This window comes from Ammospiza nelsoni, chromosome 15, assembly GCF_027579445.1.
Source record: "Ammospiza nelsoni isolate bAmmNel1 chromosome 15, bAmmNel1.pri, whole genome shotgun sequence".
Lineage (NCBI taxonomy): Eukaryota > Metazoa > Chordata > Aves > Passeriformes > Passerellidae > Ammospiza > Ammospiza nelsoni.
The window spans coordinates 19,364,201-19,389,534 of NC_080647.1; the positions used below are offsets into that span (position 1 = coordinate 19,364,201).

The window sequence follows — 25,334 nt, forward strand, 5'->3', positions numbered from 1 at the left end:
ACCATTCTCTGGACATGCCATGAGGTTTACACTGGATATTTCTGGGGGACAGAGTACATGGGAATTGCATGTGCCTGCCTGTGTGCCATGTCTGCAAATATCTCAGAAGTAAAATTCCCTGGAATCAGATTGATGGAGAGCACAGATATTTTCTGCTTCACAGTTTACTGTGCTCTCTGCGAAGGGGCCTCCAAGGGCCTGGCTGTGCATTCAACTGAGCTGAGAAATGTTATTTCAACTGTTATTTTAAGCAGAGCGTCTGACAAAGCTGAAAACTCACAAACTCTGACAAAAATGACAGCTTAGAGGTCTCAGACTCTGAGGATCAGACAGAAATACCAAATATCTTTCAATTTATCCTATGTCAGGTCATTAAGACATTGGAGCTGGATTCAAAGGAATCCAGGACATCCAGCCACATCCCTGCTCCATCTCTGGTGGGTTCTCAGAGCCAAAGCATGGCCCATCAGAGCAGCAAGGGCTGCTGACTGCCACTAGAGCTCTGCAAGGGCATCCTGGCTCCTTCTCTCTCTGCCAAACATCCCTGCCATCTGTATTCCCAGATCAGCCCAAGCCCACTGAGCCCTGGGGAAGAGGAAGCCCAGGAGAGACCATTCCAACAAAGCCATTCCCACTGCAGAGTGATGCACAGGCAGGGAAAGCAGGACAACATCAGTGATACAGAAGGCCAGCAGTGCTGCAGAGCCAAGTGGGATTTTTCTGCTCCTTAATTTGGCTGGAAGTTCAGAGCATCTCAGTCCCCTCCTCCTTCTCTCTGCACGTTGTGTCAGTGGCTGCCAGCTGCTGGCGGCACACTGGGCCCTGCTGGCACTCACAAAAAGGGCTCCTGCACTCACTTCCTCTTGCCAGATCATCAGGACATTATTGAGGGAGTGAAGAACAAAGTGCTGATGCTGCCTGCAGACACCACAGGGCCTGAAGCACCTTCAGGGCCCCAAACCCCAGCTGCTCTGAGGTTCAGGGGGTGAAGGACAAGCTGCAGCTCCCTAGGCAAAGGCATCATCGATGCTCTGCTGTGGGCACATGGCTCCACCCTGCACAGGAGGATCCCTTGTCCTGCTGCAGCATCCCTGCATCCTGCCACAGCATCCTGAGGCAACATCCCCACATCCCACCACAGCATCCCTGCATCCTGCTGGCCCCATGCGATGGCTTGGGGGAGTGCAGGGGAGGCACAGGACTTGCACACCCTGCAAGGCCTGGGGTGCTGTGGGTGAAGTAAACAATTGTTGTGTTCTCTCAGGCACTGCAAACTCCCCCTGAATCCATGGCTGGGGTCCTGGAAGCAGCCTGGGGTTCAGTCCTGAGGGAAGCTGTGGTTCAAGGAATTGCTGCATGCTCGGTGTCACCCAGCTGAGACCTCTTTGCAGGATCAGTGTCACCCAGCTGATGAGCCTTGTTACAAGCTCAGTGTCACTTGGCTGAGCCCTGTTTTCACACTCAGTTTCACTCAGTCTTCCACCAAAAGCAGCTGCTCCCCCGCACAGAGCAGCAGGCAGGTCCTGCTGCCTGGAGCCAGCTCAGCAGCCCATGTCTCTCCTCAGTGGCTCCCAATCATGACAACTCCTTCAGACCCCTGGGAACCACCCCTGTGTGCTCCACTGCTTGGGACTATCCCACACTCATCTCTGCTTCCAGGGAAGTCCCAGGAAAGGACCCTGGTGTGATCCATGCATTGCTCCCCTAGAACTGGGAGCTGCCCCGGGCACCTCCCCAGCCCCCCTGGTCTCACCCACCTCCACTTGCTGGCAGATCTGTATCAGCTTGGCCATCTGGTTTTCCAGCTCGCTGTTGCGTTTAACCAGGTTCGTGAGATTTGTCTCCAGGGTTTGCTGCAGGTCCAGAAATGGGAGAAAGAGGAAAAACAGATCAGCAAAGCTGGAGTATCCCCAGTCCCCTGCCAGCAGCTGAGACCCTCTGCCACCAAGTACACTGCTTGAGAGAGGGACACTGGAACCACCTTGGGCAAAGGCTCTGGGGGTCCTGGGCAGCTCCTGCCCGTGCCAGGGGCTGTGCCACACGGGAGACACTGAGCCCAGCACTGCGGTGACCCTGGGCTGCCACCAGCTGGACAGGACAGCATGGGTGCCTGCTCTTTGCCACTCCTTTGGAGAGCAAATTTTGACTATTTTCATCATCAATTTTGTTCTGCACAGGGTGAGGGAGATGAACAAAAGCCTGATGAGCCATGGGAGAGGGATGTCTTCTCTGCCAACCACTTCAGCTGGAGCTACAATGGCGCAGGCAGGGAGAGCTCAGCTGCACTGCGCTGGCTTTCATTCCCCAGCCACGCTGCCCTTTGCTCAGCAGAGCAGACCTCAGCCAGCAGATCACAGCCACTGGATCTGGGCCAGAAGATTACGAGCAGTGGATCATGGCTGGTGGATCCCAGCCAGCAGCTCTTGACCAGGCAGTCATGACCAGTGGCCCATGGCCAGCAGATCTCTGCCAGCAGATCATGACCTGAGAGGACGGGGATGCAGGGCCTGCTCTGGGGCCCAGTGCTCTGGGAGAAGGAGGGGATCCAGTGAAGCACCCATGAAGACCTCATTTGAGGGGATATTGATACCTGTGGCCATGGGGGGAAGACAGTTTCTGGGTGTTAACAATTCCAGAGACACAGCATTGCCAGTTCCAGGTGCTCTGCTAACGGGAATGCTTTACAACAAAGCACTCGCTACTTGTTGCAGTGCTTGTCAGGAAATGATATCCTATTAATATTTTAAACTCCAGGGCTGGAAGAGGGTCCCTGAGGTGGTTCATTCATCTGCAAGTAGGAACTGCAGTCTGAGGCTTTCATCTGACTCCAGCAGGCCCATAGACACAGCCCCTCTCCGTACACGTGGGTAACTGGGGGCTACTGAGCCAGGAGAACTTGAATTACAGGCACAGAGCACAGGCAGAGCACTCATTCCTGGAAAACCACTGGCTCCTAAAATATCCCAAGCTCATTTGCAACCCTGAAAATTGCTGGCCAAGGGCAAGCAAGGCAGAATGCAGGAACAGGCTGGAGAAGTGGAATAAAACCCAGAGAGCCTTGGCTATGCTAGAAGGGTTTGCAGAGAGTGGGGCTGTATGGATAATGGAAAAGCCAGCTGCTCCCACCCCCCTCTCCTCATAACCCAATATTATAAACATCATTTCACTACAGCAAAGAACATTTCACTTGCTAATTACCTCCCTCATCACCAGTGTGGCTGCACTGAGGTTGCAGCTTTGAACTCGCACCGATCTGCTTTAATCTTCCAGGCTGTGATGGAGGGCAGGGCGGGGGGCTGGGGTACAGCTTTGAAGCACGCGTGCCCACACCCCATTTGCAGCATCCCAAGTTTTCTAGGGGATGGCATCACTCCTCTCATCCACAAACACACACAAAGCCTGTCCCTGAGCACCAAGCCCTTCATCACACATCCTCTCTGCAATGCTGAGGCAATCAGAGGTGCCGTACTGGTGTCAGCCATGGTTCCACAGCCCTTTGCTGCTCCCCTGCCCCTCAGTGCACCCACAGACCCTCGCTGCCAACCCCTCTGCATCCCAGGAAAACATAGATGGCATGTTTCCATCTGTTTGATGTGCTGAAATTAAAAAAATGGGCTTGAAGCCTGGATCACACCAGCTGGTTATTTTGTAGGTGTATATAAATTGCAGCAATTACAGGGGTTGGGTTTTAATTGCTTTATAAAATGCCCGTCATTTCCACCAGCCTCCACCTTCTCTCCTGAAATACAAATAGGTGATTTCTCTACAAATGGGGAGACAAGTGAGAAAAAGTGATAACAAGGCCTTGAGCAGGAGTCACTGGTGCTGAGCAGGGAGGAGGGCCTGGGTGACCCAGGGACAGCAGCACCAGAGAGGGAAGTGCCCAGGCACCCTGGGACAGGGCTGAGCCTCCCCCACGCCGAGTGTCAGGGACCCACAGGGTCAAAGCCTGACACAACTCCAGCAGAGCAGCTCAGCACCTGCACCCCTCACCTGCCAGTCACCAGATACACGATAAATGCTTATTTACACTGTCCACCAGAGGAGAGTAATCACACAGCACTGACCTGCAAGTACCAATGCTCACGTTTCTTCAGTTATGGGCACAATGGGACACAACTCTTTTTTCCTCCAAATACCAAACAAGCAGTTGAACTAAACTAAAGACTTATTTCTCTGTTTGAAGAATCCATCAAGGTTGCGGGCTCAAGACCACTTCAGGAAGTATAAATACGTGGTGTCCTCCTGGTCCCTGTGCAAACACAACCTTGCCTGTGCCTGGCCACAGCTGGCCTCCATGGCCGGTCCCCAGCCCATGCACCAGTCTGGCAGCTGGGTCACTCTGAGAAATGCTGTCAGCCCCGTGGCTTTAACCAGCTGAGAGATGGAACAGAGCAGGCTCTGAGCCCCAAACAGGTGGCCAAAGAACAGGCTCCCCACATGCCACACAGACCTGAGGGGAGTCCAAGCCCCCAGGGGTTTGGGCCATGCAAGCCTCAGATCTCCTCCAGTGGCATGAACTTGTGGGTGTGGGATGGGAGGACCTGGAGAACCCTGCAGCTGGGGAAAGCCCTAGGAATGCAGGGGTGGTGGGTATCTGCTCCATCCCTCAGCACTGCTCTGACGGGTGAGAGATTCAGCCTGGCACGATGGCAGGGAGGGTGTCCTTTGGCTCTGCCTTACCCCAGAGAGGTTTCTGCATTTATCTTCATGGGGAGGCAGCCAAAACTGGAGAGTGATACTTCCAGTGATTTACTCAGGGCTTTTCTCATTGCCCCTGTTCATCTATAATCACTTCCAGTAATGGAGGCGAATCCCTGCCCCGATCCTCCTGCGCACCACAAACACATATCACGTGTGCATCCACAAACCCACGTGCAGGCACACAGGCACCAAGGCAAACCCACCTCAAAATGCATGCCAAAGTGTCAGGAAAACCAGTTCCTGGAAGGCACCAGCATTCCCCAGCCTCACCTGGACAGGGCAGGGAATGATCCCATCGGGATCGCTGCCATGCTCAGGATGCACAGTCAAGCCCTCAGGGCTGAGGATGTGCTGCCAGGTCCCAGCACGGGGCACGATTCCTGCTGGCTGTCCTCTGACTTGTTTTGGAGAAGCACAGGGAAGCCAGACGTCACCAGGACATTGCCCAGGGCATCAGGAGTCTGCCATGGAGCTCTGGAGGCAGTTGCTCATTTTTTAAAACCACAACGTTGTTGATAGCATGAGACAGCTGTAATCGCACTGGAGCTGTGGGAACCTCCACCCATGTCCCCGTTCCTGGCCAAAACACTGCTCTGCACTGACCTGCTGCCCCAGGCACCCACTGTGGGGACGATGGAACTGATGTGGTTTGTCTCGGGAATGCTGGCACAGCTTTCTGGGAAGCAGCAGCTGGACAGGGTGATCTGCAGGTAGCTCCCACCACGGTCATTCCAACCCCATCTGCTCTGGGGGGATTCTGGAACAGGACAGTGACAGTGGGGCTGTCGCTCTCACTCCACTGGCAGCTGCCTCTGCGCTGCCAAACTAAAATCACAGAAGCTTGGAAGGGACCATAAAGTTCATATTATAGAACCCCTTGCCATGAGCAGGGACATCTTCCACTACCCCAGAGTGCTCCAAGCTCTGTCCAACCTGGCCTTAGACACTTGCAAGGCATTGAGAGCACTGCACAGATCAGGCTCCTCTCAGTGGCCCCAGCAGGCCCAGAGCCTGACACTGCTCCTGTGCCAGTGGATGCTCCCACTCCCACCTGCCATGGCTGCACAGAGGGCTCACCACGGCACTGCTCACTGCCAGCCCTGGCAGCAGCACATCCAGGTGAGTCAAACTGGAAGAGGGGGCATTTAAGTTACATATATGGAAGACATTGTTCCCTGGGAGGGTGGTGAGGCCCTGGCACAGGGTACCCAGAGCAGCTGTGGCTGCCCCTGGATCTCTGGTACTGTTCAAGGCCAGGTTGGACAGGGCTTGGAGCAACCTGGGACAGTGGAAGGTGTCCCTGCTCAGGAAAAGGGGTATGACAAGATGAGCTTAAGGTCTCCTTTAAGCCAAGCCATTCTGTGACTCCACAAATCTATGTTTAGCTAAATTCCCACCACCAAGAAAATAAAAAACTTTGGGGAAAAATATACAAAGCCAGTCAGCTACCAGGCTTTACTCAGAGAATGTCCCTAGACAACAGCACAAGTGACAAAGGGACAGCACTGGGCTGCCATGTGTGACATTAATGCATTTTAAGTCACTTTGGAGCCAAACAGACAGAGTAAGAGCTGAAACTTCTGCCAGCATTTGGGGCTGCTGTCAGCCACTGGCAGAGCTGACCCAGAAACCGAGTGGCTCTGCAGAGCATGGGGGTGGGAGGGGGCTCTGGTGGTGCTGAAGAGTCAAGAGGCAGAGCCTGAGCCAGGCAAAGGGGCCCTGGCAGTGACCCCGGCATGGAGGGGACGGGGACCAGGGGGATGCACTCGACCAACACACACCTGAGGGTGGGGAGACAAGCCCCATGTCCCCTGATCAGTGTGAGCAATCAAAAAGCAGCTCCAAATCCATTAATCAGGTTTAATCCCTGATGATCTATTAGGCTTAAACCCTGACTGCTCTTTCTACACTCACCTTCAGCTGGGAAGCAGCTCTGGAGGGAGGCTCCCTGTGGGGAGCAGGGCTGGGGATGCAGGTGGCACAGGGGTAGGTTTGTCACAGCCAGGGCTCCCAGCCACATCCACCATGAGCCCTGTGGCAGGAGTCACCCATGCTACGTGGGCACACAGTGCTCCAGCCATGTCCCCGGTGCCCAGCTGGGGTGGCCCCAGCCTCTCCACCTCACAGAAAGCACGGGGTAATCCCAGCCTGGCACGACCTAAGGCTGCATCCTGCCCACAGTGGGGTAAATCCACCACTTCAGTGGCCACACTCCAATTTGTAAATGGGATGAAAGAAAGGAAGGAACTGCAAGAGCCCACAGGGGCAGCTGTGCTGGGCTGGGCAGGGAGGCAGGCAGGCAGGTGGGATCCAGCTCCTCCACACAGCATTCCTGCGTGGGCTGCATCTGTGTCTTGTGTTTCCTTGGGAATTTAAATTGAGAGGAAAACTCGAGCAAGCAGGGTGAGCTGAGTATGGGATTTGCAGGCGCTGCACGTGCTGCCGCCGAATCAGCACAGCCTGGATTTGTGTCTTGGCGGCTCTTCTGCGGCATCTTCCCTTGGGCTGAGTCAACCAGCATCGCCCAAACCTGCCTGCTTTTGGGGAGCAATCCTGTTGCTTGTGCCACCATGTGAGCTAAAAAGCACACTTTGAATCTGTCATGCAGCTGCCTCACCTATGGGGAGGTGTCACTCATACCCACACTCCCATGGGACACCATTACCAGCGCACACATCCGTGGCAGCTCCAGCATTTAATTATGCCTGCAGAGCTCCTCCCTTTCTAGGGTACATCTCAGCTGAGAAATGAGAGGGACAGAAATGGCTGCAGGTAAAACTTGCTCCATCACCTGCTGATGGAATGACCTAGGGTCCCACTCACCTCCTCCCAGTGCCTCACTCTTTGGCCTCTGTTACCCAGGAATGTGACCAAATGTTCCTGCTCCTATGACAACCCGAGGGCCAGGGAGTGCTGCTAGTTCTCCTGTAAATCAAAGTATCCTGGGGAAAAGTCACAAGGGGGAAAAGTCACACAAATTACTTTAATGGTGTTGTTTCTCCAAAGTCGCTGATTAGTTACAGACTTGGTCTGAGCATTGTCTTGGCAAGGTTTGTGTCTGGCTGCCTGGTGCAGCTCCAGGGTGCACATTGCCTGTTCCTTGTTTACCCCTGTCCCTGTGCTACTTAACAGCAGCAGGGGCTTTGGTTCCAAAAATATTCCTTCAGGCAAAATACTGTAAGAGTCCGAACACCTGGAAGTCCTTGGCATGGCTGTCCTCCTCAAGGCAGAGACAAGAGAAATGGCTGTGGTGGGAGAGAATCCCTGCTGCCAGAGCTCGGCCACGCACGCACGTCTCCCATGGAACCAGCTGCTCCTCATGTCTCCCATGGAAGGAGCTGCTCCTCATGTCTCCCATGGAAGGAGCTGCTCCTCACGTCTCCCATGGAAGGAGCTGCTCCTCATGTCTCACATGGAACCAGCTGCTCCTCGTGTCTCCCATGGAAGGAGCTGCTCCTCATGTCTCCCATGGAAGGAGCTGCTCCTCGTGTCTCCCATGGAAGGAGCTGCTCCTCATGTCTCCCATGGAACCAGCTGCTCCTCAGCACCCACATGGGGCTCAGGTGGCAATCAGCACACACAGGTAACCAGGGGACACCAAGCCACAGTGGAAATTCCAGGAGTAGATGCATTTCCTTACCTCACTGCTGGGCAGCACAGACACACGGGGACACTGCTCCTGTAGGCTCAGCTCATCCCAGCAGGCCGGGCTGCGTGCCCCAGTGTATCAGAGGGCTTTGTGCACACGCAGTTTATCACAAGGCTGTGTTTTTATGGTCTCCCTGTCTCCCAGCAGGAGGCTCCAGCATGTCTGTCAAAGTGTGTTACCCCTACACAGGAATTCTACTTCTCAAAACAGGCAGAGGATGAACAACACTTGGCATAATAAATGAGTTTTCCCACACCGATGTTCTTAGCATTCCCAGCTGCAAGGCCACTGAGCAAAAGTATTCCTCCTCACTAAATCTTCCAGTTTTAACTCCTTCCTCCCAACAGCTGTTTTCCTGGCTATGAGAAAAAGGATGGGAATAAGGCAGCTGACACCCTCCCTGTTAGGGGGTGACCGGACCTTCTCCTCCATCCTAAGTGTGTGACTCCACCCAAAAGTCAGCACAAGGCAGAAGCCTGGCAAAGCACAGCACATTTCTGCAGTTCCTGGAAGAGAAAACCAGGAGCTGCCCAAAGACAAGTTCAGCTTGACACTTCCACCAAATACCCTTCCAGCAAAGGCTGGTTCCTTTCATTCCTGTGACAGGCCACAGCACAGCAACTTTTGGGTGTTCCCTCTCCTGCATCCTTCCTTATAAACCAAGACATTTTGGGACAGATCTTGGCACCCACCTCCAGGCCATGGAGAGGCAGGATGTGTGGCAGGGCAGCCCCTGGGCCCCAGCAGTCAGAGGGCCCATGTGAGGCCCACAGCTGCTGGAGCACCAGGCATCCCCACCTGTGAACAAGCAGGGTGGCAGCAGCTCTCACAGGACACCCAAGAGACTGAAGGGGACATTTTAATGGCACCCTGCACTGCCTGCTGCCTCGATGGGTGTGATGGGGCCAGCAGCACCCAAGGCAGCTGTTTGCATCTGGACAGCTCCCCCAGTTCCCCAAGCATTCACCAGAATCAGGGAATCCTAGAATGGTTTGTGTTGGGAGAGACCTTAAAGCCGATCCAGTTCCACCTCCTGCCATGGGCAGGGACACCTTCCACTATCCCAGGCTGGTCTAAGCCCCTGGCCTTGGACACTTCCAGGGATGGGGCAGCCTCTGGGCATCACAGAGGTTCATTCTGGCAGAAATGTGTATGGCTGATTTAGCTCCTTCAGTCTTTACATCCTTCAGTCTCTCCAAAGCCATTCTTCTCCGCTTGCATATTATCCTGGTTTTCTGCACCATTACAGAAGTATTGAAAATGGTTTAAATATTTTATTAACTTCGTCCTCACTGTGACAAGCCAGTTTTTTTCCTGAAGTCATCTAAGCATGATCTGCTTGTCGGAGCTGTCCTAGTTAAACACCAAGATTTTTCTCTCCAGTTCAGGCCGTGTGTTTTTCAGCTTAAAAGAATGTGATTTTCAGACATCTTATTAAATGTGCTACATTTGCTATAAAAAAATTCCCAAACTACAGTGAGCCTGGAGCATATTTGTGCATTTCCCACTATTTTTATTTATTCCTTTAAAAAGACAGAGTAGAAGGAAAAGATTTCCAGTGCTCCAAGCAATGCCTTTTTCCAGGAATTTTTCTCCAGTGAGTAATTCCTGGTTCCTTCCAAACCAGGAGTTATAGAGGGGTCATTTTCTGATGCTCTGCTGTAGGAACCACCACAGCTGCACAGCCCGAGGGTAGAAGGGGAACAGCTCCTCATTTCCCCTCTCTGAGTTCACTGCAGGATGGGTGATGGTGAGCAAAAGAAGCCAGTGCTGGCAGCAGCCCCAGAGCTCCCCACAGCCATGGTTCCCCCAGCCGGCCCCAGAAAACCCCAGAGCTCATTCTGGTAGGAGCCCAGGAAGCAGCTCTGCTGTCCCCAATGGAGCTGAATGTCACTGGATTTCCTGCTTCCCTGAAAAATCCCTTCTGTCAGTAAAGTAAGCCATTAACAATGATCCTACTTTATTCTCCACAAAAATAGAGGAAAGAGAGAAAAAAACTGAAAGGAGACACTGCAGATGTCCACCTGCTCCTTCAGTCTCAACCACACAGCCTTCCATCCTCTCAGGTTTCTGTCTCTCCTGTGCAGCAAAAGGGACTCATTTGTCACCCCCATGGGTCACTGTGGCCCTGGGGATGATGCCCAAAGCCCTCCCTGCGCAGGAGGATCGCTCTGTGGAGGCTGCAAGGGAGCAAGTTCCTTCTACCTCTTGGGTTCCTGCTGCTGGAGCTGTAGGATCCAAGGGCTGGCAGCAGTGCAGATCCTTCCCAAGATCCTCACTGTCCTAAGGACAGCCAGGTGAGCAAATCCCTGTTGCACATCCTGCCAGATGTGGGGATTGCCAGACCCCCGAGGGTGGATGGCTCACAGGGTCCCATTGCCAGGGAGAGCAGCCCCAGAGCAAGGAAAGGCAGGAGCCACCCACAACCCTGGGAGGGCAGAGATTCCCAAGGACAGGCACAACCCACAGCCCGGAACACAGAGCAATAGTGTCAGGCATGGGGAAGGATGAGGAGCCAGAACACACCATGGGCCTGGAGGGGCTGTCAGAAGGCAGAGGGACAACCAGAGGACAAACCAACAACAACACAGCTCAAGGAGAGATCAGACCATGAGGCATCTTAAGAGCCCCACATCTGAGGACTGACTGTCAGGCATAAGCCAGCACCCTGGCACTGCTGGCTCTGATGCCAAAGTGAACAAAACCCTTTCAAAGTATAAGAGACAGAAAATGCTTCATTCCATAAATATGTATATCCTCTTGGAAGAGCCAATTGGTGGAAAGAAGATGCATCTTTTGAATGAGTTCAATGAATACATGGTAGGCAAAGAGCACCATCAAAGTTTTCCTCAAAAGAGAGGAGTGGAGAGAAAGGAGAGGAGGGGAGGGGAGGGAAGAGGAGGGCAGGTAAAAGGAAGGAAGGGCAGGGCAGGGAAAGGCAGGGGAGGGCAAGACACTGACTCCAGTGAACAGCAGTCTCCAGGGGTGCTCCAAGGACACTGCAATCACGTTAACTGATCTTGCTGCAGGTAACTGTCTGGCTGGGAAGAGCCCTTTGGAATTCTCTCAGGGTGTGTGAGAACTCAGAGATGGAATTTCCAGGGAAAAAGCCTGACACATACTGCTGTGAGGTACACAGGTGTGTCTGAATAGCAGGAGATTCAGTGTCACCAACAATTACTAAAGGCAGAAGAGGATAAACTGCCTGAAAGAGCATCACTTTTTCCATTAAAATTTCCTCCTCATCCTCAGGGGCTCCCTGTGTGATTCACAACCAGGAGAGCTCCATTAGGCAAAGCCCTGTGACAGGGACGTGTTCTCAGGAGCCATGGGACCATCCCGTGGGCACCTGTGACACCTGGCTGAGAGCACGGCTGGGGTTCCACAGGCTCCAGCAGCCTTTCGCAGCATCTACATAACCTCAGGGGCACAAACACCCATCTGAGGCTGCTAAAGGAAATCTGGGATTTGGCACGTCATTTATCCCGCACATAATAAACAACCAAGCTTCTGTGGCAGAAATTAAGAGATGCAATTCAAAGGGAATACACTGAGCAGGGAGTTTAGTGCTAGAGAGAAACTCATGGAAGATTCATACATTCCCAAAGAACATCTGGTTCCATTCAACATCAAAAAAGCTACTTTGCGATTTTCACCAGATAATGGGCTTATCAAAGATTTACTAATCACTTCATTCAATTCCTATCTCACCTCCCAAACTAAATTAGCAAAATTTAAGCAAAAAGTAAGGAAGAATTCTGAAGAAGATACCTGTTCCCCACCTCCTCGCTATCTGGGCTGCACATCAAGACTGAGATCTGGCTGCTCCCAAACTGAACGGGAAACACATAAAGTGGCTGAATTCACGCCTAATTCACACCTAAACACCAGGAAGAAATGGCTTGAATTACAAATACAAAATTAGCCGAGTGTGAAGCTAAAGCTCCTGCGTTTTAAATTATGGCAGGAGTCACAGGAGATTATTCTGCAGAGATCAGCCAGACCTGGCACCAGAGGTCGGTGACAAGTGACAGGGGTGACACCAAGCCTTGTGCTGTGAGCATGACACAGGATTCAGCTTCACTGAGCCAAAATACTGCAGAACACAGTTCTAATCTAAAATGTTACACTGCAGAACAAGCTTTAATCTAAAATATTAATTGGCAATAAATGCATAAATTATGCCTGCAAATGGTTCAGGCTCCAGCCTGCCTGTTTGTCCCAGCCTGAGGTTTGTTTGGTGTCTCGTCCTCCTCATGCTCCTACTGCACTCATCAGCACCTCACTGCTACCTGCCATGGCACTGGCACCCAGCTCCTGTCCCTATGGATTAATTCTCAGTTCCTCCACCTGGGAGCTGGGTACAGGCAGAGTCTGAAAGCTCAGACAATCCATGCTGGAAGGGATGAGAGCTGGAAGTGGACAGGGAGTGAGGGCTACGGAGGAGGAGGAAGACGAAGAGGTTGTGCTGGGTGACAATGTCCAAGGATGGGGGGGGGGACCATCTAATAGGAAAATCTCAGTCAGAAACCCAAAGGGAAGGAAACCACCCTGCCTACATTCATCTCTGGGGCTGTGAGACCCATCTTGGGGCTGTGACACCCATCTCTGGGCTACAACAGCCACCTCTGGGCTGTGACAGCATTTCCAGGGCTGAAACACACCGTCTGGAAGATGTGACACCCATCTCTGGGCTGAAACACCATCTCCAGGGCTGTGATAGCCATCCCACCTCTGGGGTGCATCCCACTCGCAGGAACTGAGCTGGGCAGGCAGAAGTACCAGAACCACCTGGCCCAGGGAGCCCCTCCCAACATGACACAGGGCAAGTGGGTCATTGCCAGGACTCCTGAATATTGCCTCCTCAGCCCCCCCTTTTCCACAGCCTCCCCCATCAGGGGCTTGTGCTGAAAAGGGGCCCTCAGCTGGCTGCCAGCGCCTGAGAACAGAGCCCAGAGTGCCACTCGGGATCCCTCCCTCTCCCAGCATGCCCTGAACATTCATCTCCCAGCCCTGATGATCAAACAAGCTGATCAAATGCTCCAGCAGCTGGGTTTGAATTCCCCGTTGCTGCAGCTCCTGCGCGCTCTCAGGAGCCTTTCCCGTTCCTTCCCCACCTCTGCAGCAGCAGGACAGTGCCAGCAATCACACACATCTCCTCACCTGCCCCGTATCAAAGGATTCCTCTCAGCTTAAAACGTTTTCCAGGCAAAACACCAGAGAAGCTCCTGCAGATGCCAGAGCAAAGATCTACTTGCATATTTTAGGGGGCAGGATCTTCCAAGGATTCCCTCCCTTCCGAGGGAGACTCTGATGGACAGGAAACCCCCCAAACGGGGAAGATTTCCCAGAGAAACATCCCTTGCATTTGGTGGCATCACTCTCAAAAGCTCGGGCACGTGGGGACAGTTTGCTAATGAGGATTGCAGTGATTAGGAGCATCAAATTATCTTCTGCAGCACACAACAAACAATGCTAATGGTGGGATAATGTCAGGCGGAATCACAGTGGATTGGAACAGCACTGATAGCACTTGTTAAGCAGACATATAATTACCACTGTGGCGCCTCGATAATATTAATAACGCTGCTAATTAGACCGATATAAATAGCAAGATTAATTGTCACAAAACTTCAGTGTCAGGGGTGAAAGGCAGCTGCAAACCTTGCTCTGGTGTGAGCACTCAGGCACCGGGGCCATAAGAGGCAGCACCCAGCACTGATGGTACCAGGGTTTCCTGGTGGCACCTGGCAGCAGCGACCCCGATGGAGGGAGCTGGCACGAGGTGGGCAGCAGCAGCAGGAAGGCACAGCACTGAGCAATACAATGCCCTCCCCATCCCAAAGATGCCTGAACACCCCAAGGACAGCCAGGATGATCCTGGAGCACGTCCCTACGCAGCCCTGGCAACCTTATTTTTTCTGGATTGACAAGGGAACAGCCTGGGTGAAGGAAACAACCTGATACTTTCCCTTAATACCTTGAAGACAAAGGAGAATAGCATTGGGAGCCATTGATGAGTGTTCTTCCACTGGGGCCTTGCTATGTTACTGCCCAAGTGAGCACGAAGACCCCCCCCAAGGATGGTTTAGAAACCCACATCCCACTGCTGGGAAAGGCAGGACAGGAGTAAATGAGGACAATTAAGCCCAGTAAGCCCCTTGGCAGACCTCCCCTCTCACCCACAGTTATCTCCTGATGTGAGAGGCTGGCATGGAGCAGCATCAGGCATGGGCTGGAGGGTGACACCACAACCTGGGTCTCCCTTCCTTGCCTCCCCTAGCAGAAGAACAAATTTGGATGGAAAAAGTGGAGGAGCTGGCCAGAAGGGGTGGGTCCCTTCCAACTCAGGATATTCTGTGATCCTATGAAGCACAAACCCCGTGGAGACTGCTGCATAAATAACCTCCTCCCAAGCTGTTGCTCTGGGTGGGACGTGCCTGCACTGAACCAACTTTTCCACCTTCTCAGCAGCAGCCCAGTGTGAGAGCTGCCAGGGGCACCTTCACCCCCACGCTCATCCCGCATTTCCCGGGGAACCTGCCCCGGGTTTCTCCCTGGCTGGCTCGGAGCCACGCAAGCTGTGCCCCAGGCTCCTGCCCCAGCACCTGGCTGCGGGGGCAGCAGGCAGGCAGGATCCTGGGAACGCGGGGAGCTGGCACCGGGAGTGCTCCTGCTCCTGGCCCAGCCATGCCCGGGCGGGCACGGCTCCGTGTGGGCGCTGCCAAAGCACGCAGGAGGGTGCAAACCCCCGGCTTTCTCTGAGAAGCAGAAACAACGCACCAACAACTGCCTGGGATGGGGCTTATTTTGGCTGATTTGTTGCTTATGTAAAGCCACGGTGAGACTGCTCAAACCAGCGCTGGAGATGCTGAGATAGATGTACTGGTACAAACTGAGCCTCAGGGTGAATGTGCCAACGCTGGAGAAGGCTTTAACCCCTTGTGCACACGCAAGCAGAGAGTCCCAGTCCTTCTGCCTTTATCCCTATGCTCTTTTACTTCTGGAAAAGTAAACAAAACCTACCAAAAAGTCACCAAAACCATCACCAAGCAGTGGCACACACAGCATTTTTGGAGTTTCCTCTGTAGCCAGAGCCTTAGTGCTGCCTGGGGACTCCTTTTGCCTCTGCAATGCACGGGGTGCCAGAGGGGACTTGGCAGAGATGTGGAAGGGACACTGAATTTCCAAAGCCTTTGTATCCCAGAGTCCCACGAGACCAAGTGGCACCATGGCTGCCACAGAGATCCTGGGCCAGCAAAGCCTGTGCCCTTCCCCTGCACGGCCAGGGCACCACTGGTGACCCCGATGGGCTGAGGCCACGCCAGCCCGGGGGTCCCAGCCCACGGCCTCCTCCAGCACATCCCAACACACTCCTGGGCTGCCAGTGAGTGCCAGCTTATCCAGCACATCTTGGGCACCAGCCCCATGGATTACTCAAGCACAATGCCTTACGGCAATGGGCACGAGAGAAAATGCCTGAACAGGTTTTCCCTCCTGGAGCACACGGCCTGCTGCCATGGCTGCCCTGGGGCTGGGCTGCCTTGGGGCGCTGCTGGCAGGTGCCCCAGGGCAGCGGCTCTGGGCATGCAGAGCCAGCCCGTGTGCCCAGCCTGCCTTCAGCCAGCCCTGCTGCCCTCCTCGCCCCCCAAACCATGGGCACACACCAGCCAGGGGCACCCCACGAGCTCCCCACCCTGCGCCATGGCGCTGCCCAAGCCTCTACAGAGCACCTTCGGGAACCAGACCGGGAACCAACCCAAGGCAGGCTTTTCCAAGAGTTACAACATCTGGGAAGCACGGAGGGGAGGGACCACTGGAGCCTTCGTGCTGAGCACAGGGTAAGTGCTCATGCCAAAACCTGCTCCAGCTGCTTCAAACTTGGCTAAAGCTGCACCCAGTGAAGTGCAAAACTCCCATCAGCCCTTGCTCACTTTTCCAGAAAAAGCCCATCAATTTCTGATAAAAGGAAAAGTCTCCTTCCCTCCTCTGCACCAGAAAGGAAACAGATCTGCTCTATGATATAGCCAGTAAGGGGGAGCCTCAAGCATTGTAGGCAGGACCCAGGGCCACCCATGGACCCTCAGGGGCATTGATAAGGGGGCAGCATCGCTGTCACCCCCTCCTCACAATTGCAACCATCTCCACATGCACAAGGTTTCCCAGGGTGGACCAAGAGCACCCAGCTGTTTCCCTGAGAGAGACCTGGGTCAGGCTGGAGCCACCATCACGGGCATGCAGCAGTAAGACAAGGGCTCTGGAGGGGGAAGCAGCAGCCCCTGCCCCTGGGTCCCCTGCCCACCAACCCTGGCTGCCCAGCACAGGCCTTCCATTCCATCCCAGTGAGTCACACAGAGCCGGAGGGAGTCATGAGGCTGGCTGGAAAATCCCAAGAGCTTCAGAAAATAAACAAACACCTTGTGGGTTTGCTTTGTTTTTTTGGTTTGTTTTTTTTTTTTTTTTTTTTCCCAAGTCTTTGGAGCGGATTTGAGTCAACGTTTGAGCTTCTCTCCAAAGTCTCAGCATAACACACACACCAGCCCTGGGATGCTTGATTTGACACAATTCTGATTTCACGTCCCCTCTCCTCCCAAAGGAGGGGCTTCCCAAATCCCCTGGGAGAGCTGGGATGGAGCTTGATCCAGAGGCACCCCTCAGCCCAGTAAGTCCCACTGGGGCCTGGCTTGGTGGGCAGCAGACCAGCACCACCAGCACAGGGAGCTGCACAGAGCACCCCAGCTCCTCGGGGTCTGGGCCTGACTCCCAGCTCCCAACGGGACAGAGAGTCTGGGAACCCCAAAGGTCTCTGCAGCAGCTCCCCATCAAGTTCAGCAGTGGAGCAACACCTCAGGAAGACTATGCACATGGAAGGAACAACAGGAATTCCCACATCCAGGAAAATCGGAGCCTCATCTCTTTGTATCCTCTGTCACCACATCAGGAGCTCAGCTGCATCAGCCAAAACACTTGGGCCATTCTCTGCAGCAGATCCTGAGTTATTATAATGAAAGGCTGACACAGGAATCCTGCTCCCAAGCCCTTCCCTGCCCACTCCTGGCCCCACCTGGCTCCAGCAGCCCCTTCCTGCTCATCCACCAATGGGTCTAAAGACTATTTCAGCACTGAACAGTGTCAAGGCACAAGAGTAACCCTCCCACACTGATCTCTCTGGCAGGCCCCAACCCTGAGGGTCACCCACTGAACCTTGATCTAATTTGCTTTTCCTCCCTTTCTTCCCTCCATTAGTCCCCTCATCTTTCTTTAGAGACGATCTTTGCCAATGGGAACTTTTTGTTCCCTCTGACACCACAGATTTATGTGCTGGCAGGGCTGCTGTGAGCAGCAGCTTCCATGAGAGGCCTCGGCCTGGGCTCTGGAACAGCCCCATTAGAATTGAATTTCTATTTTTTGTTCATGGTGTTTTACAACAGATAAAAAGTAGCTTTTGAGCACTAAATAACTCACCACAGATCATACTAGAGGTGTGCAGGATCCCTGCACTAACCCAAAGTTACATGAAGCTCAGCCGTGGGCAGTTTGAACAATAAACTCCCTGGCTGGGCATGACTTGGATTTAAATTATTCCCAAACCGTCACGTTCATTACTCTCCATTCTCCCTCATTCTCCTCGCTCTCCCTGTGCCTCAGCCCAGCAGTGAAAGGGGCTCAGTGCCAGGGCTGCCTCCCAGGCACCTCCGTTCTGCTCTGCTCACACCCAGCTTGGATGAAGGCACAGGAACCCCCCGGGCTGGCCCTGCAGCCCCCCCAGGGCAGGTGGGGCTGGGGATCCGCCCCTGCCGCCCTCCTGCTGCCCGGACAGGAAGGTGTGTTACCCCATCGGCTCCCCAGGCCTCTTTCTCAAGGCTCTGGTCCCATACAGAAGGGGCTTTGTCCCTGCTGCTGGGTTAGAACCATGGGATGGTTTGGCAGGGTGTGGGTTAGTGATGAACAAGCTGATGGTGCTGACGGTTGGGCTGGATCTCAAAGGTCTTTTCCAACGTTAAGGACTCCATGTTTCAGTGTCTCAAACCCCCACTCAGAGTTTTGACCCAAAGCCCCGCTCACCCCACGCCCCTCAGAGCGGAGCTGTCACCCAGGAGCTGCCCATGCACTGCATTAATTAATCCTGAGGAGAATATAAAATAACTCAGCATCAGTCTGAGGCACAACCCCCATCTGGCACGGCCTCCGACCAGAACCCAGAAACAAAGCAAGAGAGAAACGAAAAAAAAGGGAAGAGAAAAAGTGGGAAGAAAATTGATTAAACTCCAGAGTTCAGGGAGTGACATGTTTAATTGCTAATGTGGCTTTGGGATTATTCTTTTTTAAGACTTTTTTACCAGCCCAGCTGGTGTCATTCTCTAATACCCAGCAAGCAGCAAACAGATTGTGAGAGATGCGTTGTGCTCTCGCTGCGCTTTCTGCTAATAAATAAATAAATAAATAAATAAATGCAGATCAAAGAAGTGAAACAAACCCCTTCTGGTAATTTTTTTCCCTTCTGTTTCCCAACTGGTCCCAAACATATTTCCTGCTGGGACTGACAAGGAACACTGTGAAATTCAGAATCACAGCTTTAAGAACCGAGTGGCATCAGATGAAACAGAAATGCTGGATTTAAACAAGAGATGAAGGGGTTGGGCAAACGCAGTCTCGGGCAGAGGCCTGGCCTTCCCAAGGCAGGGGCATTGCAAAGGGTGAAGGGGATCCCTGCTATGGAGGGAGGCCTCGGGCTCCTGGGACCAGCCCCAGGCTGTCCCACCCTCCTTCACCCTCTTCCCAGTCCTAAACTTTAATGTAGATTTTTTTTCAGTTGCCACACTATCACTGTGTGGGAAGGGAAACAAGAAATTTCCCTCTCATTTCATCAGGAAAACAGATAAAAATGAACTCAAGACAATAATTTCTCTTCTTCAGAGCATAACAACTACGCTACACCTGAGGTAGATTGCAGGGATTAGAGACGGTGATGAGGAGAAGGAGGAACAGAGATGCCCAAACTGCGTCTCTGCCACCTCCAAAACCACTGGCTTCCATGGGGATGAACTGCTGGGAATGCTGCCTGCAGGGTGGCTTCCCCTGAGGGGTGCTTGGGAGATGTGTCCAAGGAAAGCCTAAACATAGAAAAGACCAAGAAACAAACAACCAGCACTTTGTCTCCAGTGGAAGCATCAGCCCAAGGACCACCACCAGATTCCTCTTTGAGCACTGCTCTGGTCCCCAGTAAGTGGCACTCAGCAAGCCCAGCAGGGCCTGTGGGCATGCTCCTAGGGAAGGGAGAGGGCATTCCCAAGGGCAGTGCTCTGATCCCTGGGTGAGAGGGCATTCCCAAGGGCAGTGCTCTGATCCCTGGGTGAGAGGGCATTCCCAAGGGCAGCGCTCTGGCCCCTGGGTGAGAGGGCATTCCCAAGGGCAGTGCTCTGGCCCCTGGGTGGCCAAGCTGGCACATGGAAGCTCACACATGGGACTGGGCAAACTATGCTCAGTGGGAGACTTCAGCCTCGCACACATCACCTGCAGCCTGGCTCTGCTAAAAATTCACCCTTTTATCTCGTGACTTGTAAGACTAAAGCAAAACCCCAGGACTCCTCCAGCAACAGTGGAACAGCACCAGCCCCCTCTGAGCCCGTGGCACTGCAAAGTGACCCCAGCAGCTGTGGATGTCCCCTGCAGCTGCTGCACTGCTCAGAGCTGGCACTCCAAAGGCACAGAAGCCCAGCAGCACCCCAGGAGCAATCTGCCCCTGGGATGGCATCGAAGCAGGGGCTTGCCAAGGCCCACAGCAGCGTGATGCCATGTGGAAGCCACAGTGCAGATACACACAGGCTGTGGGAGTGGGCAGAGCCTGACCTTGCCTGGTGAGAGGACACTGCCTGCCATGCCCTGCTCCACAGACCCTGGAGAGGGGCTGAGTCCTTGGTTTATTCAGTTTGCCTGTTTCCCACCACTTCCAGAGCCTCCTGAGCTGAAGGGTAGGAACTGCAACCCCCTAGCTTTTGCCGGTAGATTGATGCTTGTTTCCCCAGGGGGCTGGGGAAGAGATGCCACTGCATCCTTTTCTCCAGCCCTGCCACTGGAGGACAATACCTCATGGTCCCTGTGCTGGTGCCTGAGAGTCTCTGGGAGGAGACTGCAATGAAAGCCTCAACACATGTCTCACCTCCATCTCTGCAACGCATAAACAACCTGCTCTGTCCTCACCTGGCACATTCCAAACAAAACCAGTGAGTTTATGTTGCAAACAGCATTCCTAAAACACACTCCTAAACCCCCCCTGCTCCAGCTGCTTTCTCCTTAACACCCTCTCTAAGCATCCTTCCATTTCTCAGCCTTGTGCGGCTTCCTGCTGGATCTGACTGCCAGGAGTCTGCTAACAAAGCCATGGCTGTTGGAAGCCGATGTAAACTCAGACTCTCCTGCCTTTAACCCAGTCATTAGTCCCCTAAAACATCAGCGTTCCTGACTGCACCACGGGCTCACAGCTTCCCAACATCCTGGCCCAGCTTTATGCCTGCAGATGCCATCAGGGAATAGCCAGCTTTCAACTTCTGCACCCAATAAACTCACAATCTTCCATCCAGTGTTAATAAAAAATGGTTCTGTGCACCAGTTATCCAGGAAAAACACCATTTTGAGAAGTATGGAAATACTCAGGGTGAGTTATTTTGAGATGAAACTTTACAAACACACTTCAGAAAGAGGTATGGGTTTTGTCAGGCATCATGCTGCAGCTCCATTACCCCTGAACCACTTGGAAACCTCTCCTTCTCCATAGTACAGGGAGAGCTTCAGGCAGGACACGGCTCCTTCCTTGGCAGGCCAAAGAATGGACTTGTTTTTTTCATGTTTTCCATTATAGGCTGGATTTTTATGGATCACTACCACAAGCATCCGACTCTAGCCAGGACACAAAGCTGCAGTGAGCACATCCATCAGGCTCTCTTGTCTCTCGACCTTTAGTTTCCAATAACCATCATCACAAAAATAAACAAACAAACCCAAGGAACTCATGCTGAAAGACAACCCGTGCGTGTTTTCTTTTGGATACCGGATGTCTGGTTCCCAAAAGCCCTTTGGAGAAACAAGGGAGGAATCTGGATTTATCATTTTGGCACATCCTGCATGACACACACCTTATTGCACATTATTTGCTGAGCTTATCCCATAAACCAGAGATGTGCACAAGAGCACAAAGGGGTTCAGCTGGCTCACAAGTATTTGGCTGCATATCGTGATGATTTTGAACACTAAAATGCCCAAATCCCAGCCTTTTACAAGCAGATGTGAATGCTTGGAAAAGCTGGAGTGCTCAGAATGGGCTCGAAAAGGGCTATGCTCAGAGGAGATGGCAGGGTGCACAGGATAGCTGTTGGATAAATCTCCATCCTGCTTTCTCAGGAGGAAAAGGTGTTTCCTGCTGGGACATCCCACCCAATTCCCTGGCTGCCTGCACCTCTGGCCATGGGGCAGGAGCCCGTCCTGCCCTCGGCTGCTCATCCTGGAGCACATTTGATGAAGCCCCACATGCACAGAGCTGACGGGGGCAGAGCCAAGGGGAGCTCACACCGGTGGTGGTGTTTGATATCCCTCCCCAGAACACTGCTGGACGTGTTCCCATCACAGCAAAATACTCTCCCAAGCCAGCCAAATGAAGCGAAGGCAAGCAGCAAGACCAGGAGATGCCTAATCCGTGCCATAGAGACTAAGATAATTGGAAATATCCCTGCTCCTCATACCTGAGACTCTGCATCAGGGCCAAGGACGTTGATCTATGCCCCAAAGGGCCTGGCTCCCACAGACACTGTGAACCCCCAAAACAGCCCCAGTCCTGCTGGGCATGGCCAGAGCCCAGCACAGGGCACAGGCAGCTCAGGGGCACTGAGAGCCTCCTCAGAGGAACAAGCCAGCAGGAGCTCACACGGTGCCACTGCAGTGCTGCCACCCAGCCTGGCTGCACAGCCTCCACCTCCTGCCATAAAGCTCCACCTCACACGTACAGACTTTACAAGCTCCCATTGCACATCACACACCACGGCAGGGGCACAACACCCTGCCAGAACAGGGCTCCCCAGCTGCTCCAGACCTGCCCCCTCCTACGACCACCCAGCCAGGAGCTCAGGAGCAGTACCAGAGGTGCAGGAACTTGTTCATCTGGAAGCCAGCTCAGAAAATTTTGGGGACACACCTCTCTGCTTTCCTCATCACAGACCTACCTGTTTGTTGACAGAGATCAAACCCAGGTGGGCTGATCTGCTGCTGCTCACAGAATCCTTTGGGGTGGAAAAGACCTTTGAGGTCCAATGAAAGGTCACAGCTCCCATGGGGAGCAGAATCTGTCAGCTCTGGGGGACGTGCCCAGCTCCACAGTAGCCAACAAGCACTTTCCAGCAAGAGGATGGTTTCCCTGGAGATGCTGAAAGCACAAAGCAGGAGCTGGGACACTCGGAAGAACCAGCCTACAGCTCATAAGGTAACCCCACCTCCTCCTTCTCAAGGTCCCTGAGATCCATCTCCACTCCTGACACAGGAGGATTTATCAGCAGATGTGCTGCTACTGCATATTGATTTCTACAAAAAGGCACATCATACTACTTCAACTGGATATTCCAAGCTGTTTTTTTTTAAAAAAAACAACACATCAGCTGTCAAGGTAAAATCACTTAATTACACCTGTCAGGTGTTTCACAGGCTAATGTGATAATAATAGCAATATTCAGTATCAGAGAGCAAGGTTTTGAGCCTTCTGAGAAATTCATCTGACACTCAACTGCACGTAGCCGACTTTCCAAATTACTCAAAGCCACTGAATGTTGCTGGGACCCATTTTTCAGGGACACACATGTCAGGAATCACCAAACAGAGCCTGAGAAGAGCCAGCATCATCCCCAGCGCTCAGCCAGCAGCATCAGCTGAGCTCTGCTCATTCCCACTCTTGAATATTCATTGTGCCCAAATGCAATATATCCTGAATATTAAACAAGAGATACTCAGGGCAGGAATATCAATCCCTCAGCAAAGCTGCTGGTTGTTTGGGGAATGGAGGGCTGCCAGCTGTGGGGAGAGGGACAGCATGGCTGCTCCTCCGTCTCCCAGGGAGGTGCTGCAGGGCAAGGAGCGCTGGTGGCCTCGCAGCAGCCACGGTGCACAGAGCACAGGAGGGGCAAGGGCACACAGCCCCGGGCACAGGAGGGGCAAGGGCACACAGCCCCGGGCACACAGCCCCGGGCACAGGAGGGGCAAGGGCACACAGCCCTGGGCACAGCCCAGGAGGGGCAAGGGCACACAGCCCACTGACCCAACCATGCAGCCCAGTGCTACTCCCCGGCCAGCACTGCTGCCCAGCCTTCAAGTAGGGCTACACTGTCCAAAACTGCTGGCCATGCCTTTTTTAAAAGCAAAAATAGACTTTGTTTCCCCCAAATCAGGCGTTCCCAGGGTGGCACCTTCCAACACAAGCAGCTTGTGACCCCCTGGCCCCAGCACAGTCTGCCTTCAGGCAGGGCTTGTCACTGACATGGCTGAAGTGCCCGGAGCAGAAAGAGGGAAAAAACCCAAATAAAATATAAAATGCAGCAGCTGTAAGCTTTCCAGAAATACAGCCACTGGAGGGGAAGGATGGAGACTCACAACCTGCACAGCCCCTCTGTGCAAGAGGGTCACCTGAAAGAGAGGCCTTTCTGAACAGCTCAACAACCTGCAGAAGGGAAAAGCAGACAGGCAACCACACCCTGCTGCAGAAACACAAGGGCTTTGATCAAAGAAAGTAACACCTGTTATTTAAAAAGAACCTCATCTACAAACCATCTTTCTCCCTCCAGAGAGCTTGGACTCCAGTTCTGGGCTGCCATCTCCCAGGATACAAAGGCTAGAGATGAATCCTCCAGCCCCATCCCAAACATAGAGTCAGCAAGGGATTTTCACACAGTTTTATGCTTTCATTTTCCAGCTCAAACTGCTCTTGAGATAGCAACATTGAAATCATCTTGGATGTGAATGTAGGTTTGGAAAAAGTGAGAGATTAATCTAATCAAAGCAGTTTGCAGCTCTGCTAACTCAATATCCATAATAGCTTGGTTATTAATAAGGTAGAAGAGGAAAACTCTCCCTAAAAAGAAGATTTCTGGGAAGCAAAGCAAATTATCAAAGATCCCAGCCCTCAGCGCTGGTTCCTGGCCCCCGTGACCTCCAAACAATCAATATTTGAGCAGGGATGAGGATGATCTGGGTGCTCAGTGTCAGCTGAGCACTTGCTGCTCGCCACTGAGGGCAGCGATGGAGACGAGAACGCTGTGGTGGGACCCTGGCGTGTGCACAGTGCCCCTGCTCAGGGAGGTCACTGGATAACAGAGTGGCTCTGAGATAACACTGAAAACACCCAGAGCTGGTGGGAAGCTGATGGCTGAGCGGGGGCTGCACAGCTGAGGCTGTGGCACCTGAGGGGACACGGGTTCCCTCCTCAGGTCCCCACAGCAGTGGGGGCTCCAGCCTCCAGCAGCACTGACCTGAAGTGAGCTTTGGCTGGGGCTGCATCCCCTTCTCTCCCCGTCTGGAAACAAAGCAGCCAAAGCATCCCTGGTTCAGGGCTCAGGTGCCAACAGCTCCGACACCACCAGAACTCTGTTCCTGCTGGGAACTGCCCCCATCTGTTCTGTGGGAGTCTCAGCAGTCACAACTGCAGCCCTTGTCCTCAGCTGACTCTTCTTGGTGTGAAGAAATAGAGATATACACACGAAAATTCCTCTGAGCACCATGGCAGTGCAGTAAATTATAAATCAAGCAGCAATCTGTGACTCACCTGGAACTAGTGGGAACACACTCGCAGCTCCCAGGTGAACAAGTCCCATGGGGAAGCGTGATGGAGGGTTTTCCTCAATTTTCTACCCTACCACTCTCCTAAAAGCCTTGGAATGACTACCAGCTCTCTGCACAATTTGTCAGGACAGGGAGGCTTTGTTAATCCTGGTCTCACTCCCACAGCCCC

General features: G+C 53.2%; 1 protein-coding gene across 1 annotated transcript in view; it reads right to left on the reverse strand.

Annotated features, from left to right (window-relative positions):
- Positions 1–25,334, reverse strand: part of MID2 (midline 2) — a 63,148-nt gene that overhangs the window by 18,868 nt on the left and 18,946 nt on the right. Inside the window, exon 3 of the mRNA XM_059483092.1 lies at positions 1,758–1,853. Coding sequence (XP_059339075.1) covers positions 1,758–1,853 — 96 coding nt within the window. The remainder of the gene's footprint in view (positions 1–1,757; positions 1,854–25,334) is intronic.